Genomic DNA, 21,891 nt, shown 5'->3' with positions numbered 1-21,891 from the left:
TGAGTTTTTAGACTGGGTTGCATCATCTTACTTTAACTTTAACAAACGTTAAAAATCTGTCAAACTCCGTACAAAAAGCACCGGTTATTATTATTGTTACGGTTAAAATAAGATGGTGCAACTCAGCCTTAGAAAGACAACTTTAACGGTCAAATTTTACGCATGTCAAAGAACTTATTTATTATGTATCATATAAGTACATGACATTAACGGTTATTATTATTGTTACGGTTAAAATAAGATGGTGCAACTCAGCCTTAGAAAGACAACTTTAACGGTCAAATTTTACGCATGTCAAAGAACTTATTTATTATGTATCATATAAGTACATGACATTAATATAAAATCTGTTTCATTTTAAAGTTGATTTAGGTACTTAGTCAATTTGTAAGTTCTTTGCTAAACTTCTATTAACTACAGGTAAATGTAGAAAACTACTAAATCTAGTCCTAAATTATAGTTAAAATAAAGTAGTTAAATAGCTCTGTTTTTCTGTTTCCAAAGGAACAAGTCTCTTCAGCCGCCGTGCTCTATGCAGGCAAATGTAACGCATGAAAACACCAAACGGGAAAACAAAGGGATGCTGCAATGAGCCAGCAATCAGTAAAAGGTTCTCTTTCCCATTCAGAAACAAAGCGCATGCATGTACCTAATCTAAAGGCTGTGATCAGAGAAATAGCCACCTATCCCTTTTATTTCTCTGACTTTATAAGCTAACCTAAGATTCTGACGTCATTTGCATTACAAAATTTTCTTAAGTTTAGGGTAAAAAGGTACTCCATTATTTGTGAAAGATATTGTGCTTTAATCTACATAATTTATTAATGTTTATTCATTAGCGTTTATTAATGTTGTATTCAGGCATTAAGTATAAATGTCTCATGGGCCCAAAAGATAAGGAGACTTGTAAAGTGCCCTATAAGGGCTACCTTTTTTTTTATTTATAACGTCAAAATATAACGTTCATAAATACCACCAGTGGTCTAAATTGAATAAAATTTTTTTGATTTGTTTTTTTTTTCTCCCTACAAGACCTAATAATTCCCGAGCAAGTCATAAATCAGTATAATAGACTGTAAATACAAAAATAACATCGTAATGTATAAATGGACCCTATTTGTAAGTAGATTCACCCCGGAGTGAAAAGTTCAGAGGTCCATTAGACCAATTTTTCACCACAAAAAATTCGGAGTGTTCAAATACTTGGCGGTATTAAAATTCTTGGATCTAATTAAATTAAACGTTAACAGGAAGGGTCACAGCAAATTAGGCTCCAAATTAAAATGAAAGCCACACTGAAAGGTTTAATAAAAAGTAGGGTACCAAGTTTCTGTAATGGAAATTCAGGATTTTCCTCACTTTTTAAAATCAAATAGCAACTAATCATTATCATTGAACATAGGCCTCCCCTAATGATTTCCACGTCGGTTGGTTGGTAGTGGCCTGCATCCAGCGCCTTCCTGCTATCCTTAAAAGGTCGTCGATCCACTTCGTGTAGTAGCAACAAAATGAGATCACAAACATTAATCTATCATACACTGGAGACACATCGATTTTGCCTTCTTCCTATGTTTTTATTTTCTTAGTTGCACTCGCGTTCTAAAGTATAAATAATGATCTATCAAGCATGAAGCAAACAAAAGGATAGTTTGCGGTTTTTTTCAAATGCATCTTTGTACATTGGCTGAAGTAATAACGAGTACTTCAAGTTAAAATCATAAATTTATCACTGCCATTTGCAGATTTTAATTTAGTTACGATCTGCTGGACTAGTATGAACAACAGGATTAATTGTATCCTGATATCATACACGACAGCCTAGATGTATGCTGCAGAAAACTTTAGGTCCCGTATCAAACTCGATAGGTAACTTCGCGGTTAAAAGATTAAACCCGTTAATTTTAAAAATTGAAATTCAAATGAGTCTTATGCCCGTTTCCACCATCAATCCCTAATTTTTAAGTGACCCCTATGGTAACACATAACAGGAATTTTGTTGTCATAGGGGTCACTTAAAAATTATGAATTGATGGTGAAAACGGGCATTAGTCTTCTTAGGTTTGAAATGGAATCGAGCTACGTTCTGTAACTACAGTGTGAGTCACGTTAAAGTGTACATATGAAAATAGATGAAACTAGACCTATTTTTATCGACAAAAAATAGGTAAAAAAAATTTTGAGATTTTTTTTTAATTTTTTATAGAATTTTTTTTCTTCTATTTCTTATTGTAGAGAAAACGTAATAACTTTTAAACCAAGCGGTATATCCTGATAAAATAAAAACAGTAATAATGCTTATTAACAGGCGATACTAAAAAAATACACAAAATACACAAAAAAGGTCAACAAATAATAATAAATGATACTTTTTGAAAAAAATCTGCTTTTAAATTCGTGTTTTTTTGGTTATTTGATAAATTTCTCCAAAAAATGCCCCCATAACCGGTGGTTTTTATTACTTTGTATTATTCTCTATCGTATTACCTTCGTAAAACCAAAAATCGCATGTCTCTATCCCTATCACAACATTTGCTATGATCGTTTGAACAAAGGCCTGCCACAACATTATTATCCGCTACAGGTAGAGACAATTTTAATTTTAACTAAAATGCTTATTTTACTTCGAAATCTTTGATTTTTATTTGAAACTAGCTGTGCCCGCGACTTCGTCCGCGTGGACTAATGACTTTGGCACTTTTAATAATTTAGTCTAAATAATTTACAAAGGCCTATGTTCAGCAGTGGACGTCCTATGGCTGAAATGATGATGATGATTTTACAAATAGCTTTTGCCCGCGACTTCGTCCGTGTAGAAGTCGAAAAAGTTCTCATAGGATTTTTAAATGGTTTTTAACGTTATTATCTAAATGTTTGAATACTATTTGATCGTTTAAACACAGTGAATGATTCAATTACATAATTTTTTNAGCGTCATGTTCCACAACTCCAGCTTATAATATTAGTATAGAGTATAGATCTAACTTGTCTTTATCAAAATTACAAATCTAGAGCCATTTTCAGTTTCGTTGTTAACGAAGCGTTGAATGGCGCGCCCGGAGAGGCTTATTTCAAACGATCATAGCAAATGTTGTGATAGGGATAAGAGACATGTAATTTTTGGTTTTACAAAGATAATACGATAGAGAATAATACAAAGTAATAAAAACCAACTATTATACGGGCATTTTTTTGAGAAATTTATCAAATAACCAAAAAAATACGAATTTTTAAGCAGATTTTTTTCAAAAAGTATCATTTTTTATTATTTGTTGGCATTTTCTGGGTATTTTATGTATGTTTTTAGTATCGCCTGTTATTTAGCATTATTACTGTTTTTATTTTATCAGGATATACCTCTTAGTTTAAAAGTTATTACGTTTTCTTTACGAGAAGTAATTGGAAGAAATAAAATTCTATAAAAAATTAAAAAAAAATCTCAAAAAAAATTTGACCTCTTTTTTGTCGATAAAAATAGGTCTAGTTTCACATATTTTCATATGTACACTTTAACGTGACTCACACTGTATAATTATGTTCACATCCAAGATGCTGAAAATAGGGCAACTTAACTCGAGCGTTTCAAGACAGTAGATTGACACGAAAAGTGGGATTGTTAAAAGAACTTATAAACACTAACTTGTAAAATAGTTCATCAGTTGAAGAATACGAATACGCACCTCCTTTTTCAGTCAGACCTATTGTCCCATACGTTACAAGCAGTATTGATCGCGACAGTTAATCTATCTAACTCCAGGGACCCGTCGATCAAGCTATCCACAGTGAATCAATTTGAATTTTCACAGCGCCTACACACTGCAAATGGAATGGTACCGCTAGATCTGTCAGAGCTATACATCAGTCGACCCACAAAAGGTCAGATGTGACAGCACTCGTTCCCACTGGCCTATTGCAAATGTGAACGACTCCTAAAAAACGTCTATACGCCCGTATTCACAAACATTACTATGAGGTCTCACAGTGCGCGTGAACGCAGTGTCACACACGAAACAATCACAGAACTCTACATAACGCTGTGCGTTCGATTTGCTGCGTCACTTGAGCAAGCATCGTTTGTGAATACAGGCATAAGTTTCTTGTATAAAATGTATGAACAATTAGGTAATTAAGAATGAATTAACAATTTTTAGTTGGTGACTACGTTACTTTCAGCAAAAACCTCAAAGCAGGATACAATGCTGAGCGAATGCCACTTTGGTCCATAACATGTGCAAGCTGTATAACTGTAATAATTTTATATTTTGGGCCAAATATTTTTCTTTCTTTCAATCTTTTTATACGGCATAACAAAATGCTGATATTAATATCTGGTTTACCTACTTACTCTACTACAGTTCCAAATCCATTAAAAGTTATTTTATTTTAGATTAATGTTTTACAAAATTAAAAACCATTTTCAGTATCACAATTTCAGATACGATCTATTAGACGATCTCGTATCGATTGTGGAAATTATCCACACTCCGTGAGAACGCTCCCACCTGCCCACCCTGTATACTGTAATGTCATGTAATCACGAGCAGACGAACTGGAACAATATTAGCTTTAATAATAATAGCTTCGTTTAGATTGAGCCAAATTAGAGACCTGCAACGATAGCAATTAACTGTAGGAAAGCTTGTAATTACATTACGTTAATTACGACAAATCTGGCTGATATCTTCGTCAGCTATAAACCTGCCAGTAAATTATTGATTTCCGCCCGTTTTTACCATCAATCCCTAATTTTTAAGTGACCCTTATGAAAACAAAATTGTGTCACCATAGGGGTCACTTAAAAATTAGGGATTGACGGTGAAAACTAACACTAGTCTTTTTATTCCAGGTAATATTGTTAACCTGGATGCGGACAGCGCAGAACCAGTCGTGGAAACCTTGAGGAAAGTCTTTGTCCAGCAGTAGATGATATTTGGCTAAAACGGCCGAAAGAATTTATATTTAAAACTATAGAACGAAAAACTTAGGCTGGATTGCATCATCTTACTTTGACTGTAACAAAGGTCAAAAATCTGTCAAATTCCATAGAAAAATCACCGGTTATCGTTATACATAGTTACGGTCAAAGTTTGGTGGTGCAACTCAGCCTTAAAGTAGGTACAAAATAACACATTGAAAGTAATGTTTATTTAGTGATTGCAGTACTCTGCAAATCTGCAATCACTCACGCAGATCGTTTTCACCGTGGATCATTAGACCCACAGTGAAAAAGATCGCTCACGAGTTTCAGCGACCGTCAAAAAGTCAAGTCACTAACACGCATGTCGGCGGTATAGTTTCAATTCTTTACTGCTCTATTCTTCAAGGTAGTGCAAAACGTTTACATTTTAAACATTAATTAATATTATCAGCTTGAAAAAATCGACCAGCCTAAGTTGGGAGCTGAAGTCGCGACTTTTCGCTTGCCAGGCGACTGCGCGCCTGCTTAGCAGCTCGACAAACGCGCAACAGACGCGCTACCGATAGTTTCATACTATGTGTGTGATGTGTGTAAGTGCGGATGCCTTATCACGCCCTAATGTGAAAGCGGCCTTAGACATTAGACTGAATTCGATTTACAACTTAGGCCACAGAATGCTTAGGTAGTTAGATCTCTTCAAGTTATTCATAATGTAATGTTGAGATGCAACTTTTAACGCCTGGAAATGTTATTTCAATGAATATGTTTGTCTAGTTCATCTACCTTCGTTTCAGCCAAATGACGTCCACTGCTGGACAAAGGCCTCCCCCAAGGTTTTCCACAATGAACGGTCCTGCGCTGCCCGCATCCAGGCTCTTCCCGCGACCTTTACCAGATCGTCGGTCCACCTGGTAGGAGGCCTGCCCACGCTACGTCTTCCAGCCCGTGGTCGCCAATCGAGAACTTTCCTGCCCCAACGGCCATCGTCTCTACGAGCTGTATGCTAGTTCATCTACCTATTCGTTTATAATTAATCTAATCGTGCCAAACCACCGGCAGAATGTGCCATTGTGTTCGGAGCGGATTGTCGCCGATGTTGATTTATGGCCGTGATGCTGCGGTCTGAGCCGGATATGTTTGCATTTGCGCACTTAGCGCCAATAGGATTGGCTTTTGGAAATGCGATCGGATAATGAAACGTTCGGATTATTGAAACAACTGAAGTTATTACATTATTTTGAGTGCAACATTAGTTGCTAATGTTTCAGTCATTCAGTTAGCAATTAGGTATCGTTTTCGACTTCTACGCGGACAAAGTCGCGGGCAAAAGCTATTTTATTTGTAAAATAATTAGACTAAATTATTAAAAGTGCCTACCCAAAGTCATTATTCCACGCGGACGAAGTCGCGGGCACTGCTAGTGAATACCTATATAAAAAAAAATGGTAATGGTAAAATTTTTGGTACCAAATAAATGTTTTTTCTTTCTTTCTTTCTTTCAAAAATGTTTGAACAACATTTTCGTGCAAACTAGCGGGCACAAGTTAGATCTATTGTGATATCGACAGAATATTTCTTTAGCAAAGAACTGTAATTTGTTATAACTACCACTTCTCATCCTTCCGCCACTGCAACTTGTACGTATACATAGGTAGGTACAGCCAGGATTGACAGCTTGGCTTCAGAACAAGCAACGGACTTAATAATAAAAAAAAATATAAGAAGAATAAAAAAGATTCAAAATATAGCACTCAATGTCCAAAATTACTAAAAATGTGGTTGAACTTTCCATGTATTTACCATAATTTGGCTTAGCTCATAATTGTGAAACCTGGACAAAGATATAAAATGTTTGAAGGAGACGAGCACTTACCCCAGCATGACAAGTCTGAAGCAGTTCTTCGGGGGCGGAGCGGACTCTTCACAAGCCTGTGGCACCGGGGCGCTAGGGCCTGGAGACCTCTCAGGATCTGAGTCCTCTCCAAGCCCCGCCCCTCGTCGACATAACCAGGACGCCCCACATTTGTCTCTCGCATCCTCAGCTGGCGCCGCGAACTGGCATCTACGTGGTGACCTCTTCCCAGTCGATAAGGACGACTTTAGAGGCGAAGATGGCGCCCTCACTGGGCTAGGGGACGCCCTAACTGGAGAGCTGGAAGCCTTGACTGGCGATGACGTAAGTGACAGCGCGCCTCGCTCGCCTGTACCATTCATCATTGTTACTTTGGAAGATGCACTTTCATTGTTTGAGTTTTTCGGATTTTAACTCTTTTTAACACTTCACTTATTTTTATTGTTCACGTCATTTTTATGCTGTAGTTAACTGCTGAGAAACGATTTTATTTATCAGTAATTAAGAACTGTTTTTGATCTTTATTTAAAGACATTTTATTGTGTAAAGTTTTGGATCAAACGAAATGTTTCTTACTTGCTGGCAAAATGGTTAACAAGCACTTAACAATTAAGTCCTAATTGCAGAAGAAACATTCTTAGAGCTACTTCAAAACAATTGCCACTCGCGGTCACTAGCCATTCTCATTAGCACGCCACAGTGTCATTCTACAGCGACTAGCATAATAATGCAGGAAGAAAATTTCCTAGACAAAACGCTATCCTAAAAATAACTATAAGGGCCTGTTTCAAGTTAAAAATGTTTCTATCTAAAAATAAAGGATGCTGAGGCTTCGGTACTTAAATAGGAAGTGGCCCGGTGAAACGAACCCTTCAGAAAGTTCAACAAACTTAATGAAAATTCTTCTTCAACGTCAAAACGTTTTCCTTTACCAGAAACACTATACCGTGGACCATTTATCTCAAATATTTCAGGCTCTTCAATGACGAAGGGTAAAAAGATATCTGAGATTTTACTATCTACCATCATTACTTCCCCGTCACAAATTTCCCTCAAAATCGACCCTCGAAGATGGAATTTATATAGAGGGTCATATCTTCCCCAATTTGCATACAAGTCAATAGCATTATGAGACCCACGTCACAATAGAACGTCATTTTATGTGATATTGTCATATTTCGTTGTCACAAAGTCGAAAATCTCGCTTTTATAAAGCATTTCTACTGTCTCGGGAATAAATGATCGTTTACTTTGAAATGGGACTCGTTTCCTTAATGCAAAGTAGGGTTGGTACTTGTTGGGAATTACTTTTAGTCCCGCAGAGTTGTTTTATAACCACATTTTAGTATTTGCGGAGTTCTTCGTACTGTTTCGGAGTTTAATTCGAAACGGTGGATGCTTTAGGCAATATTTTAATCTTCAAGGGAAATATACTTAATTAGAATTGGTTGGTAGATGTCCGAACTGCCGCTTTATACTTATACCTATAGGAACAGTTCCTACAGATAGACCAAGTAACATTGTAAGTACTGCGATTTGAAATCGTAATAACTTTGCTAGGTCACAAATTCTTTCTAAACTTTTTTTAATAATGGGCAACTTTATTTAAAATATTACTTACATACTTACATTTCTAAACTAGTTAGTTATTGAGGATCGAAAATGTGTCGGCGTGTTTTCATGAAAACCCGATGTTCCACGTAAAACTGGATCACTGTTCATTACGGAATAAGCGTAAAGCTGTATGTACGCGATCTAACACTAATTTAGATTTTTTCGTGGAAAACTAAATCCCTTATTTTCACGGATGATGCCTAGTTTTTACCGGACTGCGCCAGAAGGAGGGTTATTTTTAAAAAGTGTTTTTTATAAAAAGATAAAAATAACCGTCGTTTAGTTTTAAGCCAAATCCTGCTCATGGATTAGCACGTTTATCCTGTCCACTCAACGACCACGATGTAAGCTGGGTTTAACCTCGAAAAAAGTGAAGCTTTATCATAAAAAGCTTAAAATAAATATATTTATGACTTAAGGCGTTTTTATTTTTATCCTGGTGGGTTAGGACATTTGCTTTTGTACTAATAAAGATATGTTAGCTACAACACAGCCATTACATTTTGCTTATTATTATAAAGCTGAAACGTTTGTTTGTTTGTTGCGCTTGAACGTGCTAATCTCAGGAATTATCTCCGATTTAAAAAAAAATTGTGTTGGATAGCGCATTTATCGAGGAAGGCTATTAACATCACCATGCAGCCAATAGGGGCGAAGCAGTAAAGAAAAACGGGAAATATTATTCAAACCATTTTCACGCGTACGAATTCGCTGGCAGAAACTAGTCTCATATACAAATACAATACCACCGTCTACAATGTAATCACCAGACACATCTACTTAGTTATGTAGCTAAAATTACTGTCACATGAGCGAATTATCTACTAACTAACTTGTTAATTAAGCGTTGATATATGCAGCTGGTAATTTTGCGAAGCGCCATAGTTCGTGCCTCGTGCTTATAGCGTGACTTCCCTTTGACAATTACTAGGTATTGTCGGAACCAGTTAGTACCTACGTACTACAATTAGTACATATTGCTTTACAACATTATGTTTACAGCTGTAACGTAACGACAGCGGCATATTGAGCTAAATGCTAAGACATTTTTGTAGTTGTGATATGTATCTGGATTTCACAAAATAAATGATGTGGTAGCGGTGTTCAGGTAAAATTACTCGTAATTACGTAAACGTAATTATTCGTATTGCGAAATAACATTCGCAGTCAAAATATTACATTTCATTTTAACAACACACATAATATGTTTCTTTTTCGGAAACACTTCTAAAATCCAGAACATTCACGGTATTTTTCCACTGAATTTTTGAAATCTCTGTGAAAAATATTCCTAACATTTAAAACATTCTAGACTATAATACTTATTATAACTTTGAAATTGTACGTCTCTAAAATTACAATAAACCTGAGTGTACAAGGTCATTATAACCAAAACCTTGGCTAAAGTAGGCAATTTATACCAACAAACATTGATGCACTCCCGCAGGTGACAGTATAATAGGGTCTCGATACCGGCTAGGGTTGCCATCGACCCGGGTTTTCCAGGTTTGTCCTAGATTTATCCTAGATATAAGAGTCAGGCGTGGTTTTCAAAATCTAATCAGAGTACCTGATGTATTCCAAAATAACTAAGCTGTATTATTTTTATTTTAGCAGAAGTTTATTATACCTACCAGAGTAAATTCGGCGCAACACCCCGCTAATCCACGCTAAATTTTGTCAGTGTGATGCGTGCGCGCCGCATACGTATTGGCGCGCTCACATACAAACCGCGCTCGGTGCGTTTCTATGAAGATGACCTACTCATTTGTATTTACTCTGTACCTACTGTATGCTGTAAAATATTTTCGGCATGATTAGCCCAGATGATGATTAGCATCATTCCCATTTTTTTTATGTAATGAACACGCCCTTGATCACAACGTTACCGGAACATTTCAATCTATGAGGCAGTTTTCCCAAATATAGAGATAAAAAGTCTCAAATCTTTGTTAAAAAATGAGTTTGCTATTTTGTAATGATTTGGTGTCTCCGCAAATCGAGACCTACAGTGTCTATAAAATAAATTTGTTACGCGGTCACATGCGAACGTCAAAAGACGTAAGCGATTAAAGTTTACGTATTAGGTAGATCAAAATAGCAAGTGTAAGTTTAGTGTTTTTGATAAATTAATAGCAACCCTAGTACTAGCAATACCTCGTTTGTATCGCTACAGCGAGTTATCACGTCCCGTCTATGGTCCCATTATAATAGGCGATATCAGCTCCATTCTGCCGGCGATGCAGTTCCGAACTACCACCTTTTGTGCTAACTCGCCGCATTAAACTTTAATAGGTTAAAGCTCAACAATATCTGTGTATAGAATAAAAGTAGGTACTTAATGGAACTTTAATGAACTCCGAATATAACGTAGATTCCACCTGAAACGTCCCAAAATGATAGTGTATCACACATAATTGTATTAATATTTTATTAATATTAACGCAATATCGCGAAAACGGAGCAAAAGCAAGCAAAATATTTAAATTATGATCTGATGACTTTTAGAAAAGTATCAGTTTGTATCTAACATATTTGAATCTCAGTAAAAACTTATAAAAAAGACTCAAAAGAGTTAAAATTTAGTTCACTTTATGTACTTAAAATGCTCCACATAACCACAAAAGTTTACTAGTAATAGTTAATAGTTAAGTAGTGACCTAAGAGAATCAAATAACTTTCTGAGCTGAATCGCAGTAAAAACTCGACTGTAACTTATTACTGATAATAACGACTTCATCATCATCATCAACAGCCCTTTACAGTCCACTGCTGGACTATTATCGCTGGCAGGCGGGTTGGAGATCGCAGTTTAAAAGATTGATGTTTTTCAGAGAGCGCTGCTGCCCATTCTCTGTTTGATGTGTAGTCCCTAAGTCGCCTCTTACGACACCCGCGGGAAGAGTAGGGATTGGTGACAAATGTATTCTACTCTGCCGTCACCACACGGCTTCACTGAACCGATACCACGTCAGCGAACAACAACAAAGCGTATGCTTCCAAGTAAGTGTACAATGACATAAAGTTTATTGGAATTCCAACTGTATAGGCTGTGCCATTTTAACTGGTAATATTGTTATTAAACTACGATAGAGTTCTATTGAAATATAATTTAAATAAGTTACATCGTAGTATCAAGAATAACCAGCTGTTTATGAAGTTGTTTAGTAAACTTCGTAACAATGTAACTATAATGTTCTATAGTTTGTAAAATCATGGAACCAATAAATAATCGAGTATTGAGTATTATGTCGTTTGCAAAATAATATTTGTACCAATATTATATCTAAGTATATTGTAAAAGCATCTGTTTCAATACATTGTTACTCCAACGAAACTATCGTACATTACAATGTCATAATGTGCGCTACCTTTGCAAAAACTTTTGTAAGAATTTGTGAATCCTGAGTGGGAAGTCGTTATTGCTAGAGTAAAACTACTTGACACATGTCTGTGACCGGCAAAAACAAATTCAATGTCGTGTGTCAGCTTTCGTATTTGTTTGGAAGAAATAATTGGCACGGAGTTCAGAGCTCGGCTATTGAAGAGAAATATAATGGTAACACGATGGCTCTACCGCCGACCAAACAGCAGCGATACTCGGAAGTTCACATCTCGCTTTGTACAGCGCTTTCGAACCGGCATATTTTAAGTTTAATAAGCGCAGCGAGGAGAGTATATTTCTGCATGTTTACTGGATAAAGGAATCGATGAAATAAAGAGTGTTGCTGATTCGGATTAAATAAATGTTTTAACATTTTACTTTTCATTTTACAGTTCTAGTATTGTACAAATAGGTTTACACCTATTATACTACTATTAACTCTTACGAGTAAAGTTTATTGAGATTTTTGCATCAAACCATCAAACTCCAAGCAGTTTCAAAAGACCACGTAACACATAACAATGTATTATTATCTACTGTGTTTCGATTCGCGGGGCTTGAAGGGTACATTATTATATGACAATCTATAGAAAACTAGAAAGATACACGTTGTTCCTGGTGAAAGTACGCTCAAAAAGGGGTTTTAGAAAATCCACCACACCTTGTTGGTGTTCAAATAAATAAATAAATAAATAAATAAATAAATAAAATCCTACTAATATCCTACTATTAATATTATAAATGCGAAAGTTTGGATGTCTGGATGTCTAGATGTTTGTTACTCTTTCACGCAAAAACTACTGAACGGATTTTGATGAAACTTTACAGTATTATTGTTTATAACCCAGAATAACATGTTATGGGCTATAATTTATGACGATCTGTGACAAACTAAATTTCACGCGGGTGAAACCGCGGGCAAATGCTAGTCTAGTATAATTTATATAATAAGTGGGTGAATAAAGGTTTCTAATTTCCATCTAGCATTATTTGAAGTAGCCGGCGTCAGAGCGCAACACTACATTAGTCCACAGGCGGCGGTCGCATGCATTCTGGATGCTTTGGTTGCATATTTGGTGCTCGGGATACCGCGAGCCACAAACGAGAAACAGTGGCCTTGTCAGTAACTGATAGCTACTGGTCACTGTATGTTACTTTTTAGGGTCCCGTATAAACGGCTGAAAACGATGCATTTTATGTACCATATCGACATTATTTGAAGTATCCTGCGTCAGAGCGCAACACTACATTAGACCACAGGCGTCGCATGCATTCTGGATGCTTTGGTTGCATATTTGGCGCTCGGTATACCGCGGAGCCACAAACGAGAAACAGTAGCCTTGTTAGTAACTGATAGCTACTGGTCACTATTTATATAGGTTACTTTTAGGGTCCCTAAACGGGTGCCCTATGTGCCGTATCGACATAATAAGATTATTACTTCTACCACAGACTACTTATTTAGTTTAGACAAATACAGGTATTACGTCTACCACAGAAATTTTCTGAAAATACAGGAAGTGAGTTTTGGGAAGGTGAAAAAATCACAACAGTAATGGGTTTGGAAAGCAATGGGCTATTTCTTATTCGTGATAATAGACGCTAGTTAAAAATGCCCTTCTTAGGTTTAAAATATAAGTAAGTCGCGTACTGTCCATGTCTCTACTGCGTAAGGAAAGATGGGGAATACAAGCGCTCAACTGTACATATTACGCAATGATATTGGCTAAAACAGCTGCTCAGGCCAAACATCAGTAATCGGCTCTTGGCAAGTTTTAATAGGGCGTTTTGCCGTTCAGCAACCCCTACGGAGCTAGGGGTGTCAAACAACATTAATTATACGAATCAAATTAGTTATCTTAGCTTCAAAACACAAGTTCACCGCCATTAAAAATAATGAGGCGTGTTAAGGCTCCATACGGGCAATTTTTTTGCAAGCACTAATTTATTTAGTCTAGCCAGAATAAGACACTGTTGATTTTGATTTTTTGATTTGAAGAAGTGTCTAAGTGCGCAGTCGCGTATTTATTTGTAAATTTTTGCTTAATAAATGGACGTTTAAAATATTTACAGAGTAGCCTACTTCCGCTAAATGCTTTACACATAGTACATGGATATTTCGATAGTTATATCTATATCTATAGCACAAAGTCATCTTGTGTGATGTTACGAAACCTTCAGTTCACCTACGTATCCTCTCGCACTTGACTGGTTTTAATCGATTTTGAGACTATTCAATCGTATGACATCCCTACGGGCGAATTCCCAAAACGCCCTGAGAAGAATGGACGAAGCTCCTATACTTAGTTATGTTGTCGGTTTTGAAGTAACGCTGGTCTTTCACGAGTCTGAAATATCGCTTTAGAAATTTTTCTTCGGAAGCCTTTTAACATGAAGAATGTGTTAAGTTTCCGACAGCTTAAACTGTTAAATCTTTTTAAGCCTAGCCGCAGACCACCGATTTTTAGTCGGCCGATAGTTGGGCTCAATTCTAATTTGTATGAAGATTCAACCGGTGTAATGTGCGCACTTTCATACATCCATACTGATTAACAGCCCGACCCAACTATCGGCCAAGTAAAAGTCGGTGGTCTGCGCCTAGGCTAAAATAATTGATCTTTAATAAAATAACCTTATCCAACTTCATGAACTATTTACCTAATATTATCAGATTGGATTCAACATTGATAGCTAATTTTATTAACCGCACTCCATTGTTCTAATAAATCCAATAAGGCAATCGGGTCACTACTTTTAAGAATATTTTCTCAATTCCTATAGCGAGAAAGAACTAATAGAGTAAGTTAACTTTTTGCTCGCCGATGGCTGTTACAATTAGAGCTTTTTCCTTATTTTCTACTTCTACAAGACCTCTGTTATTTAAGTGAAATTTTAAGTAGGTACACTTAAATTAGTATCTTACAAAAACAAGACAGCTTACGTAGGTATCACAAAGTTATACAGTCAATTACGAAAACACGGCTTCAGGTTTCAGAAATAATGCAAAATGGCTCTGAAACCTCAAATTGGAGTAAATTATACAGAAAGATAATCAGAAAGGTTAACTCTCTCGTGTATCAACGTAAAGAATGAGCTTTAAATTTCATCATACTACAGGGTGACTTTGCAATCGTTGGCATACTTTTAAAATAGGACTCTACTCATGAACATTCCTCCAAATATGAAACAAATCCAATCATAGTACATTTCTCCAAATATGAAACAAATCCAATGAGTTAAAATTTCAATATTTAAAATCTTGTACAAACTACAGCACCTCTAGCATAATACTGTGGCATCTTATTTCGATGTATTAAGTGTTATTTTGCAATAAAATGTATAGGCTGATGTTGTTAACTGTAAAATATTTTTAAACTCTATAAGAGCACAGTAATAGAAACACAGTAAAAATAATGTAAAAAAAAAACTCAATGGATTTGTCTCATATTTGGGGAATGCACTATGTATCAGGAGTAGAGTCTTATATTAAAAGGATGCCAACAGTTGGATCACACATTTACAGGGTGACTTTTAGTCACCCTGTAAATGTGTGATTAAACATAAGGTAAGTAATTAAATCCTTGCACTCCCGAGGATGTCGGATTGGGGTTAGACGACAGAACCCAATTGGCAATAAATTGGGCTCTGACATTCCTTGATATACTGCTCACTTCGATGTTACAACAGAAATGTGATTAGTTAGCCTGGATTAATTGAAATAATTCACACATAGGTATGTACATGTACTATCGGGGACTCGAACGCCTTGACACCTTAAGGGCCTAAATTGTTTGCACACACACGCTCGATTATGCTCCGCCCCCGTTCATTCATATTTCGGGTCTAAGCAGCGTCGGCGCACCACTGTAGATGTTTGCCCTAGCAAACCAAGCTCTATGTAAAGCAATTAGGATTGAGTATTGCTTATTACCCGCATCCGTAGCGCTCGTTTGGCAACGTCGCATTTTAGTCAATTTGAAACCCAATAAAGAATCGCTACAAAATATTATATGAGGCTTCGTGTAAAATTTGAACTAGCGATTGCCCGCTCGGGTCACAAAATTGCTATCGCACATTCCGAGGTAACTATGCAATTTCCCGAGAAAAAAGTAGCCCTTTCTACAATTACAACTGTCTACAACATTTTTGCGCACGGGTTATGCATAGCTTATTTTTATTGCTTTGTAAACTAGAAATAAGAATAACAACAAAAAAATGTTCTGAATTTGTTTTTATGTGTAAAAAATAGAAAAATTCATATCAATGAATGTATGAAACATGAACATAGAGATGATTCAATTTGTTGCCAAATATTTTTTTTTTTCATCTTTCTTTCATTCTTTCTAATTATTAAAACATACCAAACATGCATTTAAGATTCATTCTCACAAGAGAAAATTTAAAATAGAGTCCAAATATTTATTAAAAATAAAAAGTTCTAATTCCCTGTCATGTTCCATAGAAGATTTTTCTCATAAAAATCTAACCCTATCATGCTTTCAGTATACTGGCCTTGGTAACGTCGTTTCTCAAATCCCACTATATTTTGATGAAAGCGTGCCCCTTGTTCTTGCGAATAAGCCCCTATAATTATATATAAATATATCCCAATGAGAATGAGATGTGCATCTTTAGAGACATTCTACTATGAAGATGGAAAATTCAAATCGCTATAACTTCTTAAAAAGCAAATATTTTCGATTTGTAATCGCACTTTTTTATATAAATTTGCTTATATAATCAGAATATAATAAGTAAAATCCATGCGCAAAAAAAAATTTTTTTTTTGTTGACCGGTGTTATTGTTGATATTATGAGTGTAAATCTCATGATATTAGTTTAGCTAGTTAGGGCGAGAAATACAAAATCATACAGTTGCTTTCGAATTTTACTTATTTAATAGGTATTTAATTTATTCGGAACTTATTTAAACAATATGTTATTGAATTAATTAGTAAAGAGTTAAGGAATATTTGTGGCTTAAAAACAATTATTGTAAGATCTGGCTATAATTTTCTTAAATCCTTGAATGTAAATAAAAACTTATAATAGGTTTCTATTTATTTTTAATGCATATTTTGTTTTCCGTTTTAAAGAAACACTTATCTTTAAAACGGAACATCTCACATCCAGGTAATTGGTTATCGTAAATATTATAATATTAAGTTAGTTTTATTTCAAATTCAATTTTTTATTGCACATTAAGTGTCTTTACACAAGGTCTTAAATCAATAACAATTAAACTTCAAACTAAATAATACTTAAACAGTTAACAATGAATAGATAAGTTTGTAAGTAAATATAAGAATTATTTTGAGAGGCATGGTTCAGTAATCGAGCGGAGGTCAATAAAAAGGCAATCAAACAGTCCAATTACTAGCACGGGTCAACACAAATCAATCGGTTATTGATCACGAAACTTCACAAAAAAACAAAGGAGAGAATATGTCGACAGATCGCCAAAGCAAAAAGCAGACAGACCTCGTATAAAAACACAATATTAAAAAAAATACATATCTATTTGTTTGTAACCAAATTCTATTAAATTCTAAGGCTGAGTTGCACCATCTTACTTTAACTTTAACAAACGTCAAAATTCTGTCAATCTCCATACAAAAAGCACCGGTTACCGTTATAGTTACGGTCAAAGTTAGGTAGTGCAAGTGCAACTCAGCCTAAAACTAAGAAAGATTGAAGAAAAAGAAACATTTCGTTTTAAACCTTAACCGTATGACAATAAAGTGCACAATGGTATGTCGTATTGCAACCTAAGCCCTGATTGTCTCTTATTGGTCGTAGTAAAAATATAGTAAAATGCGTAACCAATTAGAGACGGGGTGAGCACGTGACCGGAGCGATGCGCTTACGCTAAAATTTCTACAAAGTGGTCAGGCGGAAGAGTCCCCGATAGTACGTACCATACATAGACGGCTAAAATCATAACCCTTTCTATTTGGTTAGCTGTAGTCGGATAAAAAGCTATGTAACCTTTAAAGCTCATAACATATCAAATTTTAAATGGTAGACTTTGCCTTCAACGCAAATATTTTGTTAATTAAAATAGGCAATCCATGAAATCGTTTCATTTATTGAAAACTATTTAATCTACGTAATGAAAATAAACTGAGCAATCATTTAGTTAACTGATTTCCACGAATTCCTCCATACTGAAGTTGCAATAAAATATTTTGATTCAATAAAAAAAAAGGATTCTTTTATCAAGTTTGCGCTTGTCAAACCACACCCAGCTTTCTAAAGAGTTGGTTTTCTACTTAGGGGCTCGAAATCATATCATCATATTGATATATAATCATATTNACAGTTAATAGAAGTACAAATAAATACCACCTAAAAACGATAAACAAAACTTTATTGTAGAATTTGATAAACTGCTTAACCGATGTGAGAGCACAGACTTGATACTATTGGGAGACATAAACATTAACCTTAAATGCGAAAATCCTGTCACAAAGTCATACATGGAAACTATGAGTGGACACGGTCTGTCGTGCGGTATCACGGATTTCACCAGGATAGAATTACGAAATAATTACACAACAAAAAGCTGCATCGACCATATTTTTATCCGATCCCGCGCGACAGACGTGTACACGGCCGCACTCTGCACCGTACTGGCGGACCATAGGATAACTGTGGCAACGATAGCAGGTAACTCAAATGTACGGGATGTTCCTCTTTGTGTTACTCGGCTAAATAATAATAAACTGTCAAATTTACTGGAAAAAGTAGATTGGGATTCAACATCAAACATGGACTGTCCAAATGAGATATACCAATTTATTAACAAAAGCTTTAATGACTGTTATCAGGAATCAAAGTATCAAAAAAAAGTTAGCTCCTCAAAACGTAGTAAACACGGATGGGTAAACAAAAAAATCATAAATTTAACATACAAAAGAGACCAGCTATTTGCAGAGTGGATAAAGGATACTAGTAATAAGGAGCTTAGACTAAAATATAATAAGATAAGAAATAAAACTAATAAAATTATACACAAAAATAAAAACAAATATATAAGGGATGAAATAAGTAAACATAGAAATGATACAAAAAAGTTGTGGCAAATTATAAATAATATTACAGGAAAAATAACAAAATCAATTGATCAATCAATAATAAAAGCATTCGGTGAAGAGAAATGTTTAAAAACGATAGCTAACAAATTTGCTGATAAGTTTCAACACAATGTCAAATCTATTATCCCTAATTGCCAACGTAACTTAACGAGCGAAGATAATTACACTAAACTAGTGGATAAATCAATTTTCTTTCCAAAATCTACATGCCCAGAAATACACAAAATCATAAAAAGCACTAATCCCCATAAAGCGCCAGGCGTGGATGGCATTCGAGCAGTAGACCTAGTGAGACTGTCTGATAAAATAGTCGGCGCAATAACACGGCTTATAAATACTAGTATAAATACCGGGAGATATCCTAGAGAATTAAAAATAGGCATAGTTAGACCAATTTACAAAGGGGGAAACACACAAGAATATGGTAACTACCGTCCAATTACAATCTTGCCAGTTATAGACAAAGTGGTTGAAAAGTTTACGTGCAGAAAAATTCAAAAATTCTTTTCAGACAATTACATTTTATCCTCTCAACAATATGGTTTTCAACCAAAGAAAAGCACAACGATGCTTCTGTCCCGATTTACTGACGAAGTTAATGAGCATCTTAATGATAAAAAACACGTAATTTTAGTATTTATAGACTACGGGAAGGCATTTGACACGTTGCGCCATGACCTGCTAATAAAAAGGCTAGAAAATAGTGGAGTAAGAGGCAAGTTATTGGACTGGTGCACAGACTACCTAAGCCATCGCAGCTATCAGGTCAAAATAGGGGATATGCTTAGTGAGACGGTCAATGTCACCGAAGGCACAGCCCAGGGGTCAGTTCTTGGTCCATTGCATTATCTTACATACGTCAACGACCTAGTTAATGTTATTAGGTATTGTACGGTATACCAGTTCGCGGACGACACGTGTTTATTGGCAGCAGATAAAGATCCCTTGGTTGCACAACAACGCATACAAGAGGATTTCACTGAAATCTGCAAGTGGTCGCATGACTCGGGACTTGTTCTCAACGCTAATAAAACCAAACTTATTCATGTCCGCTCTGGGCGTAATCATTATTTGACTAATGTAAGCGTGAAGGTAGTGGCCCATAGTCATGATTGTCTTCACGCGGATGTGCAGTGTTCCAACAGCTGCCTGGTGCTTGAGCAAGTGGCTGATCACACATATCTTGGATTGGTGATTGATGATAGACTTAACTGGGCTAAGCACATTGATAAAGTATCAAAAAAACTTAGAGCAATCATGGCAAAGCTTTATATAATTAAGGGCAAAGTACCGTATAACATCCTATTGACAATATATAAGACTTTGGTAGATAGTATTTTATCCTACGGTCTGAGTAGTTATGGCCGTACTTATAAAACTTACCTTGATCAAATTTTCACTATACAACATAGGCTACTCAAATTAATAGTCCCTAATAAAATAAAAAATAAATTTCGAGAAGATCCAGAAGGACTATTTCAATATTGTGGTGTGTTACCTATACATAAAAAAGTCCAATATAATTTACTGATGGAGCAATATTTTGAAAAAGATACTCAAATCCCAGTAAATCACAAAATAGGTACTAGAAGCATCACTAATAAAAAACTATTTATCCCGAAAACTACGAACGAATATGGAAAAAGGACAAGTAAATATATCATTCCCCATCTAATCAATAAAATGCCATTAGAAATAAAAAATAAAATTAATAAAAATAATATCAAAACAACTTTAACACGATATCTTCAAAGTAATACATGAAATTATTATTATGCTAAAAATTCTCTTTCTTTCTTTGCGTAAGCTATATCTCCTTAATTATTAACGTAATTAATTTAAACTACATACTACTACCGCACATCACATGTACATACAATTGTATGATTAGCGTGTACCAAATTGGAACATCCTATAAAGGCGGGCGCAAGCGCAGATGCGTGTGGCGGACGACTGGACGGGGCTTTGTGTACTATCTACGCACACAACGACAATGCGTACCCAACCGGTCTGCGATCGCGATCGAACGTCGAGTCTTTCGTCATCGTAGTGCGCACTCGCTAAAATAATATTTTGTATATCTGAAAGTGTTGTGAATGCTTATACTAAAACGTTTGTTTTTATTTGTATAGAGAACAATAGTGTCTAGACAAACCTAAAAAGGATTTAGGATGCTATTTGGATCAAATATGTAATTGCTCAATAATGAATAATAAATAAAAATAAAAATAAATAAATGTATATAATAATACTCTATAATGAACAAAATCTTGTTGAGACCGTGATACTTGTTATTGTTATGAATAAGTTATGCAATACGATTATAATACAAAAATATTGCTTTATTATGAATTTAGTACATTGACATTTCGTCGGCTGATTGCAAGAAGTCATTAACTAGCAAAAACATGATTTTGAGAAATAGCTTAATGAAGTCTGGAGAGACAAAAAGCCATTATTAAAAAAATATAAAAGGTAGCGACGCAATGAAAATGCCGATATATAGAAATAAGTCTTTTTAATCATTTTTAGTTACTGACATTTCAAAATAACGTACACAGTATTTTTAAAAAATCCAAATATGAAGTTAAAATGACTTTTGTCTGACGGCCAACTATAACAAACCAAGAAATAATTACTTTTTACTTTAACGGATTACCGTGATATATGTTAAATCAAGTTAAATTACGTTTAATATAATATAATAAACAATCTTAATAACAAAATATATTATTATTGACCTCTTATCTTCTGGGTCACATTCTAAACAAAAAATTCAGTCTCAAACAAAAAAATATACAATCAATAAATTGAAACAAAATATCTTTGTAACATTATTAATTTGGCACAATAAGTATTGTCTTAAGGATCAGAGGTGAGAGTGCTTTTTTAAAAGTAATGTACGGCACCAGCAGATATCTATTTATTACATAACCGAAACCAATAATTCCACAAATCAAATTAATGTAACAAAGAAATATGCCTATGCCAGAAATAATGATCTAGGTCACAAATATCACAGTCCCTG

General features: G+C 35.1%; 1 protein-coding gene across 1 annotated transcript in view; it reads right to left on the bottom strand.

The window, feature by feature from the left end:
* Positions 1 to 7,132, bottom strand: part of LOC114361166 (GTP-binding protein Rhes) — a 45,280-nt gene extending 38,148 nt beyond the window's left edge. Inside the window, exon 1 of the mRNA XM_028316134.1 lies at positions 6,789 to 7,132. Within this exon, the coding sequence (XP_028171935.1) occupies positions 6,789 to 7,132 (344 nt within the window). The remainder of the gene's footprint in view (positions 1 to 6,788) is intronic.
* Between the last annotated feature and the right edge of the window lie 14,759 nt (positions 7,133 to 21,891).

This window comes from Ostrinia furnacalis, unplaced genomic scaffold (assembly GCF_004193835.3).
Source record: "Ostrinia furnacalis isolate ACB-3 unplaced genomic scaffold, ASM419383v2 OfSCF5438, whole genome shotgun sequence".
NCBI classification, from domain to species: Eukaryota; Metazoa; Arthropoda; class Insecta; order Lepidoptera; family Crambidae; genus Ostrinia; species Ostrinia furnacalis.
This window is presented reverse-complemented; position numbering and strand designations above follow the sequence as displayed.